The sequence below is a fragment of the Sipha flava genome, unplaced genomic scaffold (assembly GCF_003268045.1).
Source record: "Sipha flava isolate LNK unplaced genomic scaffold, YSA_version1 112_pilon_pilon, whole genome shotgun sequence".
Lineage (NCBI taxonomy): Eukaryota > Metazoa > Arthropoda > Insecta > Hemiptera > Aphididae > Sipha > Sipha flava.
Window position 1 is genome coordinate 975,611 of NW_020271731.1, and position 23,862 is coordinate 999,472.

Consider the following 23,862-nt stretch of genomic DNA (forward strand, 5'->3'; position numbering starts at 1 on the left):
ATATAAACTATAAATTTATAGTTAAAGATATTAAAGTTAATATAACTATATTGTAGTAACCACTGCTTAACGAGTTTAGTAGACATAAAAAAAATATATAGTTGCAACTCTATAATTACCAGTAATATAATTTCGTTAGATACACCAATTGTTTTAGTAATAATTTAGTATGATAATTAGAAAGTTGAAACTACTATAATTTATATTTATTTATAATACTATACTATAAGGTATTAATTTATACAATATACTATAATATATAGTTAACTCATATCAGAAAAACAATCGTAGAGTCTATTTTTATAAATACTAGAAATTTTGATATTTCCGACCAGCACTCGGCAGCGACGCGCTGCTATAACCAGTTTATTGGTTGAAATTATTAGGTATGAAACTATGAATACTATTGAACACCAAAACTCAAAGTATGCATTTTCTTTGATTTCCATTTGTATTTATTTTTATGGACTAAACATAACTCGCGTTGTACTTATTGTGTCCGTGCAAGTGTATATTTTATATGCTAATGGGTTAGCTCAAACAATTTGGACCAAGCCCTAAAGGTAAGTACTAATTAGATTCCTAATAATAAATATTAATCAATAAGTTTTTATTGCTGATTAATGTTTAATTTATATTTGAATAAATCTGCAGGTACTTACCCTGGTTAGTACCCTTGTCGTAAACCAAAACTTATGAATGTAGTACCTAAATAAGTATTTTAAAATTTTAATATGTATACCTATCTATTATAATAAAACTGTTTAACTATTACCTTCTGTTGTCCTTTGTAGTCAAAATCATAAACTATGTATTAAATTATCAGTTGATTGATTGCTTTGTAAAGGTAGTAAATACATACATATATCATATTATGTACATAATATATACTACATTGTACACTAAACTATTATTAGTGATGTTTAGTCAAAGTTTTTTTATATACTATTTTTTATAAATATAATAATAATTACAATTCAAATGAATTTTAAAAGTTTGAATATTAAAATATTCAATGCTAAAAATTTACACGAGTGTTAAAAAATTATGTTTATAATAATATTTAATCTATATAGGAAGTATGAAAATAAATACAATTAAAAAAAGTGATCAATATAAATTAGTGTACATCTCATTTAAAAAAATAAGACAAGTCATTAGTAATACAAATTTTTCATAATTTTGCTAAGCTCTCACTACCTATAATATGCATATACTTAAACTAAAATAATTTAGGTTTTTACTAAAAAATAAAAAAATTAAAATACTTATGAGTTAGGTAGATAGGTATGTTTTGTTTACAACAACTATACCACTTAGTAACCTTCCTTTAAAGCATACACTTCTATATCCTATCTTAAATTGTAGTTGTTTAATTTTTATTATTGATTAAAACTTATTAAAAGAATCGATCTGGTATTATGTATGCATTTATATTTTTATATTTAGGTGTTATTATTTTTCAAAAAATCCAAATTACTATGGATTTATTTACACATAATAAAATGAAACAATGGGGATTTTCATCAGAAATAATTAATATTCTTATAGGTATTTACAAAATATTTACTTAGCTATAGTTATATTAAGAATGAATACAATTATATTAGGTACTTATATAGCTACAAAATAAATATAACTATATACCGAATTTAATAATTAATTAAATAAATTAGTAATATAATCACTTTAAAATATAGCTACGAAGGTATTTATACCAAAATAGTTGACCTTATTTAAATTAAAAAAACTGATTAGTATAATTTTTTATATTTTCAGAGGAAGAAATAGACGAAAGGTCACTTATAATCTCACCGAAACAATGATTTCATAATTACTGCCTAAAATTGGTCAACGTGTCAAGTTTTTAAATTATCTTGAAGAATTAAAAACAGAAAAACTATGAATATAAAATGATGTAGATATATTAACTTTTATTTAAATAGGTACTTGTTTCTTATATTTTCTTTTTTATAATGTAGAATTTACATGAGAAAAACATTCCTGTAACTCAACATACATTCATTGATTGGATAGCTTAAATGTTGTTGAGTTATCAGGTGTATTAGATCCCATTGAAGATTATGATTCTATTAAAGAAATTGTATTGGTAACCAACAGCGGCAATGAATGTCCAACATCATCATATAATACTAGTCTAGTTGAACCCAACAAATATTCTAATAACTATAATATTCATTAGATAATATATTTTTATACAAATACACTACCTTTAATTATATTTAAATTTATTTCAAACTGTAAATTGTTTTGGGCATATCTAAATATTTATTATTTATTTAAATAATGTATTATTTAATATAATTTATAATTTATTTATCTAGTTTAATTAATTATACTATCGTACATACAGTTTTGACAGTGATAGGAAGTTCATCTTCATGTATGAATATAAAAAATATATAATATATATAATAATAAATTCAAGTAATTGAAATAAAAACAATCATAAAATATTATTACCATACTATATTCTTAAAAATCATGTACCTACTTCTATGTAGTATGTTTTACATAAAATATGACATAACACCACTGCAATATTCCACCGTCGTGCGTCATATTTATTAGATAACAATATTATTTATGTAGGATTGTAAGAATTACAAAATAAACTATAATAATATTTTATATTTTTACAATTTACTTTTGAATAATTCTCTGCGTCATATACTCGTATTATTTAGTATATATCTCAATATCTCATGCTTAAATTATTATATTATTTTAAATAATCAAAAAAATTTTGGGGGGCTATAATACATTGAGAGAGGCTAAGCCCCCTAATCCCCTCTCTAGTTGTGTCAATGGTCTTGAAACAGTTATTCGAGCATTCTAATTTTTTTGATGTTATATTAAAATATACTAAGGAGACTCTAGCTCACAATGATGAGATATTTTATAGTTTTTTACAATCTCAGCTAAGGAAGAAAAAAATAAAGCTTCACCAAAATAAAATCATTTTCCCTTTATTTCTTTATTTTGACAATTTAGGCATTAATCATCCATTTGGTTCACATGCTAGAAACCAACAACTTGGAGCTGTTTATATTTCCTTGGCTTGCCTACCGCATTTTTTCTTTAGATCATATATTTCTTGCTTCTTTATTTAAAACAGATGATAAAAAACCGTACGAAAATAAAAAAATATTTAAAGACCTAATTTCAGAACTAAATTCTTTAGAGACAAATGGAATAAACATAATAATAAATAATGAAAAGTTTAACATTTTTTTTTCTGTTGGATTCATATTAGGGGATAATCTTAGCATACACTCCATAATGGTATTTGTAGAAAGTTATGTAGCTAGATATCCTTGTCGATTTTGCAAAAGCTTTAAATTTGAATGTAAACAACAGTTTTCGTTAAATGATATTAGTCTAATGAATTAATTTAATTATGATAATGATGTTATAATTAACAATGTATCTCAAACAGGTATTAAAGAAAAATGTATTTGGAATGATTTAAATTATTTTAAAACGATTGAAAATTACTGAATAGATATTATGCTCGATATGCTAGAAGGTGTATGCCTGTATGACAGGATTAATTTTAAAATACATAATTTTTGACTTTAATTACTTTAAATTAGAAGTATTAAATAATAGAATCGAAACATTCAATTATGGTCCTATAGAATTTCGTAATAGACCTTCATTGATATCATCTGAAAATTTGAAACATGGAGTTATTAAAATGTCAGCTGCAGAAGCCTTATGTTTTACAAGATACCTTGGACTTATAATAGATGATTTAGTTCCTATTAAATCAGAGTTTTAGTCATTATATATTGTACTTAAAAAAATAGTTGATATTATTTTTCAAAAATGTGTTAGATTATAAGACACTATTTTACTTAAATGTTTAATTTTGGAACATCATGAACTATACTTGAAATTATTTGGTATAGGATTGAAACAAAACATCATCACTTGGTACATTATCCATTCATCATTCAAAAGTCAGGTCCGTTATCTATATTTTTATCAAAGTGATATGAAGTCAAACATAAAGAGCTTTAAGATGCTGCTAATGCTATCACATCTCGAAAAAATATTAAGTACACTTTATCTTTAAAACAGCAGTTGTAATTGTCTTACAGATTATTATCCTCTGATGAAAATGTGTATACACTTCAAATACTATTTGGCCGTGTTTTAATTTTGGATTATTTCACGTTAGATTATTACAATATTAGAACCAATTTTTTAAATGAAAAATTTAATTTTTTTTTTTTTTGATAATATTATATTTGTAACCTGGATGAACATCAAAGGTACAATTTATAATTGTAAAAATATGTGTATCATGATTGATGCAAATCAAGTCGACACTATGATGCCATCCTTGGTTTAATTATGACAATTTTTATGACTAAAAAAAAGCGTCCATTTACCATTTGTGAAATGTATCAAACCATTTGTTTTGATGAAAACTTTCAAGCTTTTTATGTAATTAAAACAACTAATTTAATATGTATTTCCCTGGAACAATTGGGTTAGTATATATCCTACTCATGCTATTAATAATAACATATTCACCGGCGATCAATTGTTCTTCGCGACCAATTCACCGGATACCATCCAGACTAACATTTATATCAATAAAATAAAATATGATATTATGTACATGTATTACTTTTAATAATTATTACAAATACCTATACCATATTTAGCTATAAAAACTTTAAAATTACATATGTATATACTATATATATATTTATGTCAATTGATATTTTTTTCACTTGTATTATTATATTATATTTTATTACCTAATTTTATTTGAATAAAAATAAAAAATATTTTTAAATTTACCTTTGAATTTATTTATTTTTATTTATTAAGTATTATAGTATATATTTTCAATTTTGTATTAGTAAACAGAATTACAAATATAATAGAATCTACTATAAAATATAAGGTAATTAACGTAAAACTTGTAGTAGAAGCTACTATAAATGTCTGATTGATTTACTAAAACATTTAGTAATTAGTAACATATTCTATAAACATGTAGTCTTTTTAACTAAAACATATTGTAAAAGCCAGTATAAAATGAAGGTTGATTAACTATAACATTTAGTATTCAGTACTAAGGTTTATATTGATTAAGTGTTCCTAACTGATCCATATAGTGATGACTTGTATCAGTTTTGTAACTCTCTTAACAATTCGTATCTGACGTTAAATTTTATATTTATTTTTTTCCCCTTCACCTTCGAAAAAAGAAACACGTTGAATATCGCACTGACTGGAAAGATAGTCATGGTAGTGACGAACAGAAGAGATAAGAGGCATCGAAAGATAGTGGAGTTTCGACTGGCCGAACACGACGAAACAACAAATATTGGTGTAATGCTATTACACTTGTCGCGCAGTCATCTTCAATTAATTGTGTACCCCTTTCAAACTTACCTGTCTCTGACCCAGTGATATATTTTTGAAGGGGAGGAATGGGTTCTCGATTCTCGATCATCCCCCCATCAGAAAAAAAAAGTTCAAAAGGTATATATAACTTACTACAAAGATACAGAGAAAGAAAACATTAATTTATATCAAATAGTTGTAAATAGCTCTTGATTTATATTCATAATAATAGAATCATATAATTGTTAATTGATACCTTGTTTTTATTTTTTATAACATTAAATTTTATCCCCCTCGCCCCATATGCGATTTGAAAATACTCCACCGTTCCGACGCTATATCGATGACATTTTCATGAAATATATGGGTCATATTACATACGCGGTTATTACGGTTGATCAAATGGAATGTACAGATACAATGAAATGCGAAGTGAGTGAAGAAGAGACGACCGAGTTGAGTGAGGGGTACAGATAAAAAGGCTTCACGGTCGTTCTTTCACGCACTCTCATCTGCAGTCGTTTCTCAAGCAATCGGCCGTTCATCGCGGTTCCAAAAAACTCTCCTATACTCCCGTATATGCTTAAATTCACGGCATGACGACAGTCAGACCCTGTCATCCATCATAACGTGTGGACTAGTGGCGCGGAGCAGTAAGCCCCTCTGACCGGGACGGAAAATGTCAAATTTTATGAAATCATTACGTTTTTCTCGCACCCGAAACAATTTTCAACTATTGAAATAGGTTTTATTAATACTATTTTAAAAAAAATCTATAATATTGATGAATAGCATGTTTTATTACTTATTATCAGTGCTGTAAAATATACTTTTAAAAAGTATTTGAGTATATACTTCAGTACTTTAAATGTATAGTATTTCAAATACTACTCAAATACATTTTTTTTCTGATTAATGTAATGTAGGCACAAAGTAGGTTTTTAATAATTTTTATTTTATTTATTTATAAAATAAATATGTATTACATTTTAAGAACATAATGTTTTTAAAATTGTCATCAATTATAGAGCTTCTTTTTTTGGTCATTGTTGCTTCATCCATACTAAATACAGCTAACACAGAAATACAGATAATTCAATAAAACTATTATTCAATTAATATTATAGTTAGCAATAATATTTTTCCAACCAAATATTTTAAATAAGAATAAAATATTCAAAAAAAAACAAAGTTATCAATACAAATAAGTAATTAATAAAAAAAAAAAAAAACAGTATTTTAAATACCATTGTAAATACTTCGTCCTGAAAGTATCTAAAAAGTTATTCAATACTTATAAAAGTATTCGAATACTTTTATTCAAATACCTTACCTTAAATATTTTATTTTCAAGTATTATAAGAAACTTTTAAATAACTATTAAATTACAGGTCAGATCATTTTTCTATTAAGGTATATTTTTTTCAAATACTTAGGGAGAGAAGAAAACCCCCCCCCCCCTCATAGTTGAACATTGCCGAACTCGTTTAAGTATAGAACGGTTTCGCTGAAACCCAAAGTTTTTGATTGTTCTTACAGTGTTCAATGAATATCTAAATTGAATTAAAGGTCTATTAAGGTGACGTTTCAAATTGAAAGAAACTTCAAAATCCATTGTTTTTCATGTGGAAACCCAGGGCCGAATCAAGGTATAGGCGAGCTAGGCATTTGTCTAAAGCGGCACTTTAGTAGGGGTGGCATTTTCAAAATTGACTCATACATTTTTTTTAGTTCTATCGGTGTTTTATAAGAAACATATTTAAATTGATTCATTAATGAAAACCACTTAATATATAATAAAATAATATTGACTAAAGTTATTATATTACTTTATACAGGGCCAGTCGAAACCTATGGGCAGGGCCGTAGCAAGGAATTGGCGAGAGGCGCCTACGCCTCTGGCACAATTCCTGGGAGAGTACAAAATTTAAAATCTTGCGTTTAATGTTAAAAATTACAACGGTCAATGTCGTATATTTTGTTTACAAAATCTATAACATCATTCATATTAATTAAAGCAGTCATTGAAAATAATATCTAATAAGCATAATATTTTTAAATAAAAAATACATAAGAGCGCATTTTGAAGTTTCACTCTGGGTATAATGTTTGGTTTCTACGGCACTGACTTTATATTACGGTCTACACTGAGCGTTTTCAATTATTCCAAAAATATAAATAACCATACAATCACTTCCGCGATTTCCGATATTCGTGATAATGATGGGTTATGAGTAATAGTTATAGAAATCATTTTTGAGTCTTTTTACATATAATTTTATACATTAAATAAAAAAATTCAATTTGTTGACGCCCACATTTTTTGCTGCTGAAATTGCTCTTTCTCCCAGCCACTCATGATTTGTGTTTTTTCAGTATACATTGGGAAATATCTGGTAAATGAAAGCATCTTGCGAATCAATAATTGTGCAGAAATCGGTCGGTAATTGTATGAATTCCGTTTCATCTGTAGTAACTTTCCCATCACCGATATCCAACAATTGTTTTAAAAATCTTGAGCACGCACCTTTTTTTTATTGAAACGCAAGTATCTTAATCGTTTGCTCTCTATCTTTACATACAAGTTGACCATGAATTATTGAAAAACTTACAACATCGTAGAATAACGTTGTACTGATCACATCTAATCATCAACTGATATGGATAATAATTCTTCGAACTAACATTCTTGTTTGTTTTGGCACCTGTTGCGGGATCTTGTTGTTTAATATTTATGCAATACCCGTTATTTAATACCAAAAATAAAATTAATAGTTTTTTAATAGTTTTTTAATATTATCATTTAGTAATTCATTTAAGTACGAATATTCTAAAAATGAAATTTAGATAAAGAATATTTTGTCATCATTATATTATCAAAAAAATTGGATTTTTTTTTTATAAAAAATTCTTGCTTAAATATCTATTGGCTATAACTTAGGATTTCGTACATTATAATTAATGGCTGTGTAGCCGAGTCACATTACTTTCCTTGCAATATTATACAGTGCAAAACTATATACCAGTGTTTCTTAAGCTTTATGATAAGGTGGCCAATAAATATCCTTTGTATTAAGTTGACGAACCTCAAAAAAATAAAATAAAATAAAAAACTAATGTACTTTAATATAATAATTATCTTCTTCTTCTTCTTATTATTATTATTATTTTTTTTCATCTTTCATCCAACTATTTGGGGTTGACATGGCCTCAGGTCGCTGGAGGTTTCTCCTCGGTGAGGTGGCCGGTCACGGTTGAGTTGTGGTGTTGAGAAATAAAAGAGATCAAAAAAATAAAATATGATGATCCAATTTATATATATATATTGTTCAAAAAAAAAAAAAGTCTATATAAAATACCCATGTAGTCTTTTGGTGACGGTGGTGACAAAAGAAAAAGAAGGTTTTGAAGATAATATTCTTCTACGACGATTGTGAGCAAAAGTTAGTGACTTGAGACGATCGGTTGGTACATTGTCACCGGTTCCGATAACTTTTCCCACCTCTGCTCAGTTTTCCAAGGTAGGTGGGTAGTATCGGAAACGGTGTTGTTGTTTCCCGGGTTGTGGATGGGTAGAAAGCGGGCGCGGCTCCTCGATAGTGGTGTACTTAATGTACCTGCATCATAGCGGGACCGATTCAGGGTTGGTCACCCTTGTTCTAAATCTCAATATATTAATATAACTAATAATTTTATTATAAAGAATTATTTCATTTACTTTAACGTAATATTGCAAAAACTGAATAGTAATATGTTTATAATTATATTTTAATAATTAAGATATTTATCTTGTCATTAATTTATGAACAGCAATCTATCAAAAATATTTTGTGACCAAATGTTGGATCGTGATCTATAAGTTGGGAAATGCTGCTATGTACAATACTATGTATTTACAAGAAATTTTTAATCTATAAAAAAATGAATACAAAATGTATATGAGATTAAAAAGAATAAGTTGATATGATTGTAATGTAGTTATTTTCTTGCAAATCACTCATTCCCACGGAAACATCTGCAAAAAACAATTACGATGAATCAAATAATAATAATAAAGAAAATGCTTAAAATAATCGTATTGACGAGTAGAATAATATTATTATTAAAACTTTATTTTTATTTTGGTAAAAGCACACAATAAGAAAATTAAAAATTTAATAAGATCATGTACATATCGAAATGTGTTAAAAAAACAAATATATAATATTTGAATGCCACGCAGAGACATATTAATAATAAAATAAATCAAATTATTCAAAATTAATGTATATGATTATGTATATAATCAATAACCTCAAAAATAAAACGAACTCGAAGAAGAATATATATATTATGTTGTTGTTTTAAAGAAATTTCCAGTTAAAATATTGAAAGAAAAACCAATATTTATAAACAAACATGTTATGATTATCTTATTTGAATTCTTACTTGCAGCTATGCTTATATATTCCCAAAGATAGTGTCTTATTTGCTCGACGTAATTTTAAGAACAGATCTTTACATAACGTTTTAGTTATTATCATTCGACTGATACGAGTAATACAGCGCCGAGCAAGTATAGCCGACGTTATTAAAGACTACTGACAAAGTTACTATCATATACATCATACGCTTGATCTAATAAATTAACTTACAACTAGTTTATTACGCTTCTTAGTAGAAACATAAGACCGAATTCAAGTTATGACATGTGTCATTCCGATTCTAAATAATTTTCTTCAAATAATTGCATGTAACCTGGTATATATAAAGTATCCTTTTGTGTTCTCGGTACCACACTAATAAATTTGAACAATAAATTCTGTTCAAACTCATATTATTAATAAGATACGAAATAATAATGGTACATGATAGAATTTTAGTGAACTATTTGGTTTTACGATAAATGAGGTTGTTTATTTTTTTTCAAACAACTTACCAACGAAAAAATTTAATTTATTAGGAAAAAATAGCGATAAAATCCAGGTCTCTAATAAATCGACATAAGAAACGTAGTGATATTGATAGACACAATATATATATATACTACCAGTTAGTACGGTAATAAAAATAAGCGAACGCAGTTTGTTGTAGTTTTGTATAAAAAAAAAAAAAAAATAATAATAATAATACACTCGTATTTAATAAGGACACATTTTTATCCTAGGTGATTATATGAGCTTAAAGTAATTAATAATTTACATACTAAAATAAAAAAATGTATTATACTATGTGTAGTAATGCATACTTACATTTATTCCTTTTAAAATATAATGATACCTACATTTTTCAAATCACTCGTACAATGTTGTCAGCAATACAGCAATTCAATACCAGTTAATTCTAATCAAACGTTCAAATTAATTATTATTGAAAATTAATAAATGAAAATTTTAACATATAAAAGTGTATTATACACTCCACTTACTTATTGATGTAATGGAAAAAACATTTCGAAATTATAATGTATGATTGAAAAATTAAGATGCCATAAAAATAAATTATAAAATAAATAATTTTTTTTTTTAGAATTTTGGGAAGAACACTTTCAATGCCGATATCCTAGAAGCATGAGAACACCGTATAACTCCAATTATTCCGTTGAATGTAGCTCTGATTTTCATTTAAGAGAGAAAAAACCGAAGTTTGAAAACCAATTACAGTTTGTCAGCGACTCCGTGCTGGCATTCGCATATGCATTGTATAATATGCATTCAAACTACTGTGGTCCAAAATTTGTCGGGTTATGTGATGCAATGAAACCCGTCAAAGGACCTGAACTTTTAAAATATCTAAGAAATGTTACATTTAAAGGTAAGTTCAATCATTATCGATTAAAAAAAAAACTTATTTGTTTTTAATAAGATTCACACATAAAAACAAGGCAAAGTATTTTATCACATACGACACGAATTTAATAAACTAAGTTCATTATAAGATCCTTTATAACGGTTCTGCATTCCCTCTCCAAATTAATTATTCTTATAATTAGATTTTAAACGCTAAAACATTGCAACGATAGTGTCAATCACTAAGTTTTCGTTGAAAACTAATCAAATTACAGTTTACTATATCTTTACAAAGTATATATATATATATATATACAAGTATATATATATAAATAATAATCTATATCTTAACTGTATATTATATAGATAAAATATCGATTAATAAATCGATGTACGCGATTTGACGATTTAGGACATATAATTTTACTCGGAAAACAAATATTTATTTACGTATACTGTTTTATACAAAAACTATTTCGATATAATTAGCTTGCCTAAACATGGAAATCACACACACACACACACGCGCGCGCAGCGCGTGCACGTCCAAAAATTAATAGGTATAATATCAGATGACCTACCTAATAATTAATTCTGACAAAAATGAATATTTTTAATATAATGAAATAGCCGACCTTATAACTTAACATTATATTTATTGTCATTTGTCAATCGTTCAAATCGTTCAAAGTTGTTGGTAGATAAAATAAAACTGTATTCTATTATTAATAAAATATAAATAGAATATAGAATGTGAAAATAATGCTTAAAAATTAATAAATGGGAATTTTAACTCAAAACCATGGTACATATTTTATTATTTACAGCACGAAAAAAATTTAAATTGTTGTGCATATTTTCTTTCTAAAAGTCATAACAAAAATGATTTTACTAAAATATATAATAAATTTAATATAACATTATATATCATATAATATTTATATCTATCTATGTGATATAAATCATATTTTAATTTATTGTAATCTAATAAAGAAAAACAGTGCTTGACTAAATATTTATTATATTGATAAGTAGATAGGTACATTCATGACCATCTTCTACTTGAATTTTTATGAATTTATGAAACAAACAAAAACTTGAAGAATATTATATTAGTTTAGTTTTGACCAGTACAAGTTGCTGAAAAATAAAAATAAAAAAAAATTATATTATTAAACAATGTTATTGATTTAACTCTCATAACTTAAATTAAGCGCACGTTTAATGTAGTTGGACCATTCAAAAAATAAATTAAAATTAAATTAAAGAGTGATAACTTATGTGATATATTATTTTATTATTTATCGTTAATGTTTAACATGCATCATTGATGGATTAGTACGGATATACATTTAATTATGCATTTTGTTGTCCAAAAAAAATGTTTAATTTAATTTTCATGAAACGGTTAACTGATTTTTATTTACATTAAAATTATGAATTTAAACTTTTGAATGAAAACAATTAATTTTGATAATATTTTTGGTATAACTAATATGAACTTACTTTTTACTGTCAATTTCATGTTTATATGATATATTATAGTATATTATATTATAATGAACCATATAATGTAATGTGTGATTAACAGCCATTTTGATGATTAACTATGACATAGAAAGAAAGGTCTTACGAGATAAGTTACTATAATATTGTGTACGAAACAATTGAATCATTGAATATTTACTAACAATAAATAATATGAAATTGTTAATATATACTAATTAAAATTAATGAATTTAGAAATCGTTCATTATTTTACTCTGTAGACCAAATCTTAAATGGTTATTAATTCAATCTCACTTGAACTATAAATACAGCAAAGTTTTATTAGATAATAATTGATTAATATTAAGTATTCATAACATAGTATATACATACAGTGCCGAATTTAGGGTAAAGGTTGGGTTTGCTTGTTTCAGGCACTGTTGGCGTAAGGTAGCTTTTAAACTTATGAAAAATATAAAAAGTTATGAACATACATCGTACTTTTACCTATGTAAGGGCGCTGCATTTGTATTAGTCCTGGGCGTCAAATTTCCTAGGTCCGGCATTACCTACATATTATAAATGATGTTTAATTTTAAATCTCTAGATTTGAATTTTAAAATGGTAACAAAAATATTATTTCAGCATAACTTGTACATCATATGATATTATAATTATGTTTATTTCAAATGTTAAAACGCATGAAACTAAAAAAAATTTATTTTCCCTTAAATAATGGTAAATACATTTACCATGCAATTATTTTATTACTCGTCATTAAGTAAATTAACTATGCAAATTTGTTACATTTATCATGTTAAACATTTTCTTCAGAATGGCATCGGAATGGTAAATTACAGATTATTTTCCATATATATATATATATATATATATATATATAAGCCAAAAGAAAAACCCTTATTGAAATTATCGTTTCCTTTGTGATTTTAATGTCCATATTGGATATCTTAGTTAGTAGTTTTAGAATTACCTTTATTTACAAAAGCCTGCACTGCTAAAAAAAAATGACATAAGTTGTTAACTCGTTTTCCCAGTGGACAGTTAATAATAAATATTGCAATGGCATGACAATGTAATGTGTTTTTACACAGTTAACAACACAACGGGTTATAAATTCTAAAGGGGGCTGTAAACGTCAAGTTGACAATCCGCCTACAGGGACTATCATCAGATTTATTTCGAAGACGATTATTGCTTCAGTAGTCATATAGGCATTTCGGGAATCTTGAACATTAACTGCTGACAAACGGACGGAAAATTGCATTGTTTTATATACTTTAGGTTGTAAATAATAACTACAGACGAACATCATTTGAATTTAAAGAACTGTTTTCAGTTTAAAAATCCGAAAGCCTTTGTTACCAAAAAATTACTTGTTCGCAAAAAACAAAACTAATTGATGGTAATAATTTCACAGCATGCTTTAGATAATATTAACCAAATATTCCACCAATTTTGTCACAATAGCAGTTTTGTTTGATGACTTTATAAATTACATTTGATATAATTATGTTAACGTGTCCTCGGCAATTTAAAGGTTAAAAACGTTAGATCTACAAAAATTATTATAATCATAAATTTACTATGTATTTGAATTACTCAAATTTAATTATCCATGATTGTATCAAAAAATAATGTGATTTGATTATTTGATGAGAATTATATCATTTAAGGCTCAAATTTAAATCTAAAAATCGCATCATTCCAACATTTATTTTTTCAAAACGATTAAAAGAGCATTCTAAATCTGTCATGTCAGAGATCAACGGGGTGAAATTTAAAATATTATTCGGGTTAAATTTCGAAGGATGAATTGCCATTTATGAAAAAAAAAAAATATATATTTATATAAGTATATATCACCTTCTGAATACTCGTTTCGACCCAAATAAAACTAACATTTGCAGTCTGTTTGAATGGATAAAAAGAACCATCACATTTGGGATAGCTTTACATGTTTTAGTTGTAAGGTTAGATATGTGTATGAACTAGATACGTCATGTAAAATATGTTATTATTTTATACATTAATTCTCCCTATGCTGCACCCTTTGAATTGCAAACTGTTCCATAAACGCATTTAATGGTTTCACCACGATGCTGTAACTAACAATATATTGCTTTATATGTATTTTTTTAACTACCATGTATTATTATAATCATAACATAATAAATTATATTAAAATATAAATCAACATAATGTATGCAAGAAAATCTAAATATCAAACTATGTAAAAGTAGAAACTTAATGTAAAACTAGCCACAAACGAATTTCAAAATAACTTAGTAATAATAATAAGGGAAAATCCATACACAAATTGCAAAGCAACACTATAATTGTTCCAACGTGTTGATCAACAAAGACATAGGTATTCAGTTAACGAAAACAATCATATTAATAAAGAAGACAGCGACGAGGACGTGATTCAGCAGCAAATAAAGGGTTCCGGATTAGCACTAACTTCAGACGTATTATGTCATCTAGTACAGTACCTCTATCTGTTAATATTATCGACATATAACCGATAAATTGTTCATGTTAATTTACTTAAGTGTTAGTAAAATAATCATAGTATAATCCCTAGAATTCTCTATTTTGTATTGATAACTAGTATTGACACCTAATTAACATTGTCACACTGTCTATGTCCAACTTAAAAAATCGACACATTATACTTCATTCCATTTCGTGCATCGCTGTAGAATATACGACTAAAATAACTATCTCAAATGCTAACAAAAACACATAACAGACTTTGAAATACCACTACTACTCCTCTTGACTAAAATTACGAGAACAAAGTACAACCGTAATAACTTATGAATATTGATATTACAAATTAAATATTATGTATTCATTGTAATTGAATGATTTATGAACTTATATTTCTTATGTTTAACCATCGGCAATATTCCATTGATTAATAAAGATTTGAATATTGTCACGTATAATTAAGAGGACATGACAAAATATGTTCCGGATTTTTGTTTTTTTTTTACTACTTTTTCAAAATATTTTCATACCTGAATAAAAAAATTTGAAATATTATAAATTTCAACAATGTAAATAACCTTAAAACTATTTTGATTAATTAAAAATAAAAATTCTATATCTTGTATAGGTGTTCTGACAATTGAGCACGGAGTATTTGAGTACCAGGTAACTTAGCCAATTAAGAAAAAAAAGTTATAAATATATTATTCGACAGAGATTAGGTTTGTTTTTATTCTTATTTTAATAACTTAACACGTATCAGTTTTTAAAAGTCTAGTTAATATTTGCACAACAGTACAACACATTTTATAGTCTCTCATTCACTTACAAATATTTTATGCATCAATTTCGAATTTTTTAAATTTGTATTAATTAAATGAATTGCGTAAAATATTTGTTGTGTTAGTTATTACTTTATTTTATTTTTTATTATTTAAAGGAATTTTTCAAAATATTGGATTATAAATTAACTACTAATTTTACTATTATATTATATATTATATACATTTATATTTTATTAATATTCAGTATGACAAAATGTTATTTCGTTTATGTATCTTAAAGTCTCATGCATAATTTTTCTCTTGCTTAGTTTTCGTAGATGATACGAATAATATTCTTCTTTTTAAAATTAAATAAAAAAAAAAAAATTATAATAACAATTGTATGTCTTATAAAAATTTACACTAAATGGTATTTTCTCACGTACAATGAATATTTGTGCTGAAATATTAATGTATCATGTGCTCTTAAATTTTATCAAGCAATATATTATGTACCTTTTAGTGAAAATTATATTATAAATTTTGTAGAAATAAATTTTTTGTAAAATCTTTACACTAAAACAATAAATAATATTTTCAATTATATCAAACAATTATGACATCTTAAAGTATTTATTTTCACCACGTAATTTTTAAAAATATCGATTTAAATGATAAGAATACAAATTTATCAATTGGTTTCACTAGCTTTTACCATGATATTTATTTCATAGTTATAACCTATACTAAGGAATAGATGCACTTAAAATAATGAATATGTGTATTTTTATACACATCATTTCAAACACAAGTATAATATTTTAAATTAAAACTTAAGTAGACAATAAATATAAATTATAGATCATATAATTTAATAATAATAATAATAATAATACAAAAGTATAAATTAGAAATTAATTTTCTGATAAAAATCAGCCGTATACAACTATTTTGAAAATATAATTAAAATAAAATAGACATAAGAGACATATTTATGTAAATCTTAAATCAAAATTTCATGTTTAATTTATTTTTATTTTTACTATCATGGAATAAGTATTAGTAAATATTTTTTTTTTTTTGTTATAATACCAATATAATTATTATTATCTTGTTATATCTAATATCATACAGTTGAAATGTATTGTTATTTATTTATTTTTTCTTATTCACTTTTGTAAATTTTTTTTTTTTTTAAAAAAAAAACTTGACTTCTATTGAAACAAAATAGTATGCAGTTTGATACTTAAAAAATTAAGATATCTTTTTGTATTTTACAAAACATTTTTTCATTTGGTAGTTTAAATGACCTACGTTTTTTTTTTTATTCAATATTATAATTAACACCATACAAATTAAGCATTATTAAATGATACATTGTTATCTATATCTACATTATATATAGTGTCTATATGGTTTTCGTGTAATTAAATATTTTTAATTCGTTATATCTATTATTTAAACTTTAATTTGAAATATACACTATATATTTTTACAGATTTCAGTATATTTTTAAATTAATTTTTAATAAAAAATTATAAAAATATATTTAAATTTGAAATATTGAAATAGGTTAAATGTCTTATATTATATTGAATTATGAAAATAGTTTTAGGTATAAATTAAATTAAATTTTTCGAAAATAAACTTTAGACACCTTATTCATTAATATAACTGAAATAATTTCAATGATGACTTACAAAATTTAAAATTATAAAATTAAGTGTTTATTATACATGAATGTATCTTTAATTATATATGCTAAATATTGTGTAATATTATAATCTATGGTGAAATGATAAAATTACGATAGTTCTCAAACAAACTACCCAAAGTGATTTACTGATTATAACTTTTTGTTTAAAATATTATCAGTCTAACTCAGTAACGGTTTTTTTTTTTTTTGCGTATCAAGTACGACCATTTAAGTTATAAAATTAGGGCTTAAGAAAACAATTATTTTCACATACAGTATATTTGAAACAAGAAATAACAATTAAGATCAAGTTGCCATATTTTAACAAAAAAATCTATAGATTTTACCCTTCAACCATATAAATGTAATTTAAATTTCTCAAATATCTGATACTTCAATTTTATTAAGTGATTTATTGTTGGTTGTAAGAAAATTCTATAAATTATTATAGTTTTGAACTTTTTTAAAAAGAAACATTAAAACATTTTAAAGAACAATATATATTATTAAAATTAATCATTGTACTCGTATTGCATTACATTATTATGATTATGAAGCATTACATAGTTATTATTTTTAGGGACATTAATGAATATAAATATTAATATTTAAAATAATTCTAGACAAACCACAAAATTAAATACACTGTTGAAATTAAAATTAAATTTATATATATATATATATACACATTTTTTTCAGTGTTAGTTTGAATTGATTTGAGTTTAAAATAGCACTTTAATATGGGCTGTAGTTAATAGCTTATTTGCATGTCATCAGTTACACGATTTAGTTGTGATAATATAAGGTAAGATATAATATCGTCAATCGTCAACTAATCGTGATGTTCAAATAGTATTAATGCTATGGTACACTATGGTATCAAACATATTCATGAACTGTATTTTTCCTATTCCTATATTGATCTGGACCAAGAACGAAAATAATATGACAACATATATTATTTTTCGCCCAAACTGCAGTGATTTTATATTTTAAAGCCTATTTGAGATCCAATCGTACGAAAACATATCGGAACACATACACAAAACAAAGGCTGAATTTTACCTTGTATTGAGTAAAAAAAAATAAAATAAAAAATAACAGAACAAAATGCACGTTGTTTTCGATTAGAAATTAATCAATTTCACCAGCGCATTACAAAATTACGAGTAAAGAACGCGCGTAGTTTCAACATGGTTTGGTTTACGAAACTATGCCACTCCATTTCACATTCGATGATAAACGCGTACTAAATCATTTTTGTTTGTGGACGTGTGTGCGTGTTTAAGTTTGCAGAAAAAAGAAAATTTGTTCTAGAATACTCAACAGAAGAGTGATGAGGATTATAATATTGTACTACTACGTATATGAGCCCCGCTTTATCATTTTTCACGTCATTTGTGATATTATTCTATGTTACGATAAAAAACAAGTGATATTAAGTTCTTAAGTAGAACCAAGGTCATATCTAAAGAATATTCCAAGAGTTCCTCGGATCCCCATGACTTAATTTATACAAAACATTGGACCACATTTTTCATGTAGAAATCGTTTAACTCTTAAACACGGTAAATCACAATTAAGAAATGTAATGTTCGACAGAACTTAAAATAGCTATTCAATTCCTCATCCTGGGTTATACTTAAATACCTCTGATGACTTAGAAAAATCTATTTCAAATTAAACGAGTAATCAAAAGAATATAAAATGTACTGTTTTACCATAGTTATCATATTTTAAAATATTGAACATTATGAATAAATGATATTAAAACATGTTTTACCAAGAATATAACAATATTTGTAATAATACGAGATGTATACGTTTCACATGAAATGTATTAATATAATCTAAAGTAAATACATTTGATAAAAGTTTATTCGTATCTATAACTTAAAAAAAAAAGTATAAATGAATATAACATAAAGTTAATATGTAATGAATATAAATTGTCATTGTATATGAATATCTATTCGTTTAGAAAAATATAATTATCAATCAAACACGATTTATTATTCAAAACTTTTATTTTAATGTACTTTTATAATAATTTACATTTTTTAATTAACTTTTGAGTTGAGTTTTTAATTTTATGGCGCATAGTTATATTATTAATATTGTCATAATTATTATAAAGAAGTTTAGGAACAAACATTTTCAAGCGCCCCATAATTTATGTTCTCAACCCTTTAATACATTTGGTTGGTTATATTTTACGTACCATATTTTTCAAATTAACTTCAAGACTGAACATAAAATGTGATATTTATTAACGGAAATTTATATTTTTATTTAATTTTTTTTTTTTTTTAACTTAAAAAACACTAGTTATTATAATATCTCGTTTAATTTTGTTTAACATACTGTTATTTAAAATTATATTTTATCATGAAGATATCTTTAGTTTAAAAAATATTTACTTTAACTATATTATAACCACTCAGAGTTTACTCACAATGAGAGCTGAAAATTTCTGGTGGCTTTTACTATGTATCATTTGAACATGAACTCTATTATGTCTGTTACAAACTTAAAATATTTCATTAATGAAATAAAGAATCAAAACGTATACCTAATGGTTATTATAAGCAGCCTAAAAAAGTTTACGGATACTCAGCGCTAGTATCCCAATCCCTCCGCGCCATTAAAAATACATTTGAAAATCTATTAATGAAAATGTAAACTAATATTCCTAATTTCAGTCCAAAATTTATATTTTACGTGCCTATGAAAAGCAATTTATAACAATTAGAGAGCTATGAAATACTATATGTGCTTTAAATATTAATGATTTGACATAAGTTTTGTTTATAATTTTCTCTGAATATGTCACTAATTTAAGTTTAACAGCTATTTGTTGACCAAAATAATGACAACGTTTGATTTAATTTATTTTATGTGGTATACAAGATTCAAAGGTTGTGATAATAATTATTATTACACGTTGAAATGGCGATTATAATAAAATTCTGTGAAATACAAGAAAAAAAAACTAATTTGGTATTAAAATATTTCAAAATGTATAAATATAATACTACCCATATTTTAAGTTCCTTAAAAAATAAAAAACCATTTTTTCACTCTTTAACCCTTAATTTCTGCAGAAGATATTGGCATATCAAAATTGTTCAATATTGATTTAAATAAAATGTAATTAAATACGCTCTACGTTACATTAAACGAATTGATAAATGCAAAAAATGAAACTTAAGGTTCGCAGTTCTCATACTCATTAAAAGCACAAAAAAGAAAAATTTAAAACGTATACATATATTAATGTCAATGGTTAGTAAACCATTTTATAAACTCTTAAAAGTTTTCAATGCTATTCCACCGATAAGTCTGAGATTGATAACCTCACCTAAAGTCTTATGTATTCAAATTACAAACATGGTATGCAATTACAACGTGTGATTCGAGACTTTAACATTATTCTATATCATACATTCCGTATCATTGATTTTGCATTTTTACGTGATTCATAGAGCAGTTGGTATGCATAAATAAAAACAAATATTATGTAATTCAACACATAATATTTTTTTTGTATTTTACAAACCATTTTTCTATAGATGAAAACAAGATTGATATCTAAGTATTTGCCTTATTCGTGTTAGAATTTTTTCCGAAAGCTTTAACCGTATAAACATCAAAAGTACATTTACTGAAAAATCGTATTTTTATAACCCGATCAAATGTTATGTTATTGTCTATTGCTTCAGAAAAAGACCAAGATTTAAAAGATTTACAGCATAACGTACCACAAATACTTTTTTCTATGAAATTTGTGAAATATATGGTGTAATATAGAAAAAACTAAAATAGACATTTTATAAACATATAATGTGAATTAAACATATATATCGTAGAATTAAACAAAATATCAATTACGAATTTATCTATTTTAAAATTTATTCAATTTCAAACATACGTGATATTGTTACCAATTTCTAAAAGTTGTGAACTCAATTATAAGACCAAAGAATGACTTTACTTTTTTCAAAATGTTTAACTATAACATTGTAACCTTTATTTATAAAACTCATCAACTATATCACAATATAAAATATTATCACAATAATAAATAACGAAACATCTCTAAAAAGTATTAAACTAATTTAATATTATTTTAATAATTATGCAATTCTATTCAAAATAGAAAAATAAAAATAATTCCAAGACATACCAATTTTAATTTTAATAAAAATACGATTGGTCATTGGAGTGTTTATTTTTATTGTTGTTGTTATTAACCTTATCACATTTAATGCTATTCTATTTGAATATGATGTACGTTTGTTACAGACATCGTTTTTTTCACGTTTCGTTATTTGATATTCTTTTTTTTGTTGTCAAAATAAAAAAATTTGCCAACCAATCGACTAGAGTGTATAGTTTCCATAAAATATCTTTCCTCCGATCCATCCTAGCCATACTCGTGACATTCTATCCGTAACTCGTAAAGTCACATATGCACATTTAACAAAGATATTTTTCATCTAAAATATATATATTTTTTTTTCGTTACAGGTCTTACGGGCGACAACTTCCATTTCGACTCCAACGGAGATGGTCCTGCTCGTTACAATATCATACACTTCAAACAAGTGGAGCCGGGTATTTTCAAATGGATCAAAGTGGGAGTGTACTCGGATGGAGAACTGAAGCTCAACATGTCCGGTGAGTATAAAACACCGTTGTTTATATTGTAAAAGCCCAATGTTGATGGAATTTTTTTCTTTTTTTTCTTTTTCATCTAAATTTCCCCGGCTTTATGAGCATTTTATAGTCACAGTATATGACAATAATAATAATAAATTATCCTAGGATCGATAAAATTTTGTACATAACTACACATCAATGTACAGTTTTTAAGCTTTTTTAATTATATTATTATTAAATCGTCATAGTGGATCTAGCACAAAAAATATTTTAAACATTTTTATACGCGTGTGATAAGTGTTTTATACAATTTTCACGTGCTTCGACAGTAAAATATAAGACTAAAATGTGTTTTATAAACAAAGATTATGAACAGTGCAAAAAAAAAATATCAGACATTATTACATTTTAAGAATGGTAGCAGAGAATAATTAATTAAATGATTTCCACGATACAGGTATAAAAAGTTTTATTTGTGCATATACTTAACTGTAAGTGAATATACGAATAGTGTTTACACATTATCTATTTAGAGGTCAAGAAATACATCGATTCATAAACAATTTTATGCTTTCTACGAATAAACTATAAATATATTTTTTTTCATTTTAATGAAATTTGTTTAAATACTACCTTACAACCGTTGATGAAAAATGTATTGTTAATTGTTAATGATGTTTACCATGATTTGATGAGAGTAGATTTTATTTTATTGGTAATTTATTCCATTTGTCAATATACTAGCTTTCAATGTTTAAAATAAATAATAACTAATAATAAAAACTTTTTACTTAAGTTGAATTATAACTGATTTTACAACCATATAGCCGATATTGCAAGAGTCAAGTCTAAAAAAGGAATGACATAACTAAAGAGTATTTCCAACACTACTTAACGTATTACCGATATTAAATTAGGTACACTAAGTGAGTATATCACATAGCTCTCAATATCAAATATCAAAATGTAATGAATTATTTATTTCTATTATATTTTGATATTTTCAAAGTCACTAGAAGAATAAAAAATTAAATTAATAAACTTGTATGATATATTTAAAACTAGTACAGGGGAGCATTTTCGCCACATGGAAAAAAATTTAAATATGTATGATTACATTAACTTGCTTAAATAACAATTATTTCAGCTGTTGACATATTTTTATACTAGCTAAAATATTTCAATTAATTTTCTACAATATATACTTCCTACGAAAAAGTTTTTGATATACTATACGTCAACTAATTTATGTTAAATATGTGCCATAAATTTACAAAACTATTTTTAAAGTTAACAGGCATAAATAGAATAATATCATTGGCAGATTCTAATTTTCATTTTGGTTTTGAAATTAATGTTAACCTATGTTTAATTTGGATTTAGTATATTCGAAACATATAGTTTTGATTCATTAAATAATCATTTTAACTAAAAATTAAGAGGTGTTAATTTTTTTCCGCCTAAAATTAGATTTCAGACCACTGTGCGACTGCCGCGAGGTCCACCTCGTAACACTACCAGTTTTATTGAATTATTTGAAAATATTTAAAAAAAAAGTAATATTTTTTTTTCATAAAGC

At 25.1% G+C, this 23,862-nt stretch overlaps 1 protein-coding gene across 1 annotated transcript in view; it reads left to right on the forward strand.

Moving 5' to 3' along the window:
- LOC112689538 (metabotropic glutamate receptor 2) overlaps positions 1-23,862 on the forward strand; it is a 310,121-nt gene that overhangs the window by 199,437 nt on the left and 86,822 nt on the right. Inside the window, exons 6-7 of the mRNA XM_025563298.1 lie at positions 10,900-11,184; positions 22,152-22,301. Coding sequence (XP_025419083.1) covers positions 10,900-11,184; positions 22,152-22,301 — 435 coding nt within the window. The remainder of the gene's footprint in view (positions 1-10,899; positions 11,185-22,151; positions 22,302-23,862) is intronic.